The sequence below is a fragment of the Priapulus caudatus genome, unplaced genomic scaffold (assembly GCF_000485595.1).
Source record: "Priapulus caudatus unplaced genomic scaffold, Priapulus_caudatus-5.0.1 Scaffold260, whole genome shotgun sequence".
NCBI classification, from domain to species: Eukaryota; Metazoa; Priapulida; class Priapulimorpha; order Priapulimorphida; family Priapulidae; genus Priapulus; species Priapulus caudatus.
The window spans coordinates 27,826-30,578 of NW_014577321.1; the positions used below are offsets into that span (position 1 = coordinate 27,826).

General features: G+C 39.9%; 1 protein-coding gene across 1 annotated transcript in view; it reads right to left on the bottom strand.

Moving 5' to 3' along the window:
- Window positions 1-2,753, bottom strand: part of LOC106808218 (protein misato homolog 1-like) — an 11,331-nt gene that overhangs the window by 8,275 nt on the left and 303 nt on the right. Inside the window, exons 3-4 of the mRNA XM_014810832.1 lie at window positions 1,776-1,868; window positions 395-507 (exon numbers count right to left, since the gene is read on the bottom strand). Of these exons, the coding sequence (XP_014666318.1) occupies window positions 395-507; window positions 1,776-1,868 (206 nt within the window). The remainder of the gene's footprint in view (window positions 1-394; window positions 508-1,775; window positions 1,869-2,753) is intronic.

Consider the following 2,753-nt stretch of genomic DNA (forward strand, 5'->3'; position numbering starts at 1 on the left):
ACTATCACGAGCCTAGGTCGAGCCGTTTAGATTTGTGCCGCAATTCTGCATTTCCTCCCTATACCTTAAGTTCAGGAGGGAATGTTCCTCTTTCTTTTACACCTCTTGACCTTTGACCTTTAACCACCAGCTTCGACATTCCAACTCGTTTTCGAATTACCCCCCCCCCCAACCCGAATATTGTGACCGTACGTCGAGCCGTTTAGATTTGTGCCCAACTGTTGACGGACGCACGCACGGCCGGACGCACGCACGCTCATGCGATTCTACAAGCTGCATCTGACTATGTCAGATGAGCTAAAAATATAACAAATGTACATGTACACAAAGAATATCCTTTCAAGCACAAAAATTGGCAACATGATCTGCATCTAATGTATGCACGGAAACTTACCACTGGATTTCATCCCTGCTTGGGACATCATACAGAACTCCTTCTTGCCTTAAAGTGTTCAGGCTCCCTTTCAAGTCAAATGCTATAAGGCGTGGAGTGTAAGTTTGTTGACCCTAAAGAGTGCCACAAGTACACACAAGAGCATGTTTATACTCAAAATCAAATTATACAAAAGATATAAAATTATGCAAGTAAAGTAAGTATGTAAAGTAATGCAATTGAAAAATGAGATGCTACTATATCTAAAATAGTATTTGATTAACATTACCATCCTGTTTCCTAACTCACATGGATAGCAGATATAATAATGGTCCATTTTTTATTATATTATAACAGCAAGGTCTAAGGAAATGTATATCTATATTAATTTATACATCATCATCATTTCAAGCGCTGACTGGCAGCCGTGCTACGCACATCCTGATCTCTCTCCCCCTTGTGATATTGCCCGCTACACTGTTGTCGCCAGTTATTCTCTATCAATTGCTTCTTCAGCAGCGGTCTCCCAGTTGATGTTCATGTCTGCCAGCTGCTGCTTCATCAATCTCAGCCAGGTAGTAATTGGTCGACCGGCTGGCTGATCTACTTTTCTGTCTGCTTCACGGATTGCTAACCTGACAGGATGTTTGTGGGAAGTCTAATGATATGTCCAAAAAGTCTAATTCTGCGTTTTGATGACTTCGCTCCATTCTGTAAATTTGAGTAGTTCTTTCAGGGCGACGGAACTAATTTTCAGAGCATATCTGATAGTTATGGCCCTCCTTATACAGCGGCATTGGAAAGAGTAGATTCTACCACCAAGATCTTTAGTTATTGACCATAATTCGGAGTTGTAGAGGAATACAGGCTCTATGAGTGCTGTGAAGAGATGATACTTCTTTGCGATAGGTATTCGATGGTGACGCCATATATTGTCCCAAACATTCATTGCTAATTAGCTTTTTGTTTTTTTCAATGAGGTCTTCCTCAGTTCCAAGATGACTGCCCAGGTATTTACATTTTTTCCAGTTATTGCTTCCCCTCTCTTTTGATTGTATACTCCTCGGTTTGTCTGAGTTACAGGAAAGGTTTCTGCTGTTGAGCTGTGGCGGTATTGCGTCTGTAGTATTGTGCAAGATGATACGGTCCTATGATGATCCAGCCTATATCATCTGCATACTGTGGTGTGACGGTTACGTTGAGGTTGTTCTTTATTTTTTCATAATTATGGTTGCAAAGGTGCACGATGGAGTAGTGTCAGGTGTTGGTGATGAGTATTGGTGGTCTCTCAATTCTTGTTTAGACTTTGGTGTCAGACTGCGTGCTAAGTACCATATTTTACCATAATTTACACAGAACACAAGACATATGGTAAGACATGTATGAAGTATAACGTATATACCGTGAGTGTGACACCTTCCCTAAATAGAACATCATGGTTCAAAATCTTTTCTCGTTGTTTTTCTGGGTTTGGTTCATACAAAAATGAAGCCTCCTGCAAACAAGAATAAGTTTCTTTTAGATGCCGATAAAGATTAATGAATCAACAAGAAATTTCTCCATTTATAGTCACTGAATAAAAACTTTACATGGGTTTTCATTAACCTAATTTAACACGCATGTATAGGTTCAACTTTATCTTGATCACTTAAACAAGATCAAAATACCTAGTAAAAACCATTCGGAAAAAATCCTGTACTATCCATATTCTTGTCATGAGTCTTGTGGTGCAATATGACGTTCAACCTTAAGGTATAGAGACTACCGTACTACTAGTACGTACATTATGATCATACAATTATAATGTGTAATATACATGTATGATTCATGAGTACTGCCTACTGTCTACTGACACTGTCCAAGCGCGGTTACCGATGCTAACGGTGAACAGTGTAACTTTAGCGAGTAACTCAACTGCAACTTGCATTATTATGACCATTAATGACATTAAAGTTGGGAACACTCCTAATGGAGTATCACCCCTCAGGATAGCTCTAGTACTATAGCCCGCGTACAGTTGCCGCAGTATAGAAAATTTTATGCTAGGTTTCGCAACTGCACCTGTTCCCCAAAGCTTCCACGAAAAATCGCTCACAAAACGCAAAATGATCGGGCTTTTTAACACTTATCTATCTACATGGACATATCACCTATCTTTTTGAACACTTTCCACAACTTTACACCATGTATTTATGCATTTATTCCTCAAAATGCTAGCACTACTTGCGTTTCGTTTTGAATTGCTGTTGTGTACACGCGTACGTGACGTCACCCGAAATGTAGACAAAACACATGGGCAGCTATAATGCAGCCTATTACATTTCGGGTGACGTCACGCGTGTAGGCCTACACAACAGCAATTCAAAACGAAATGCAAGTA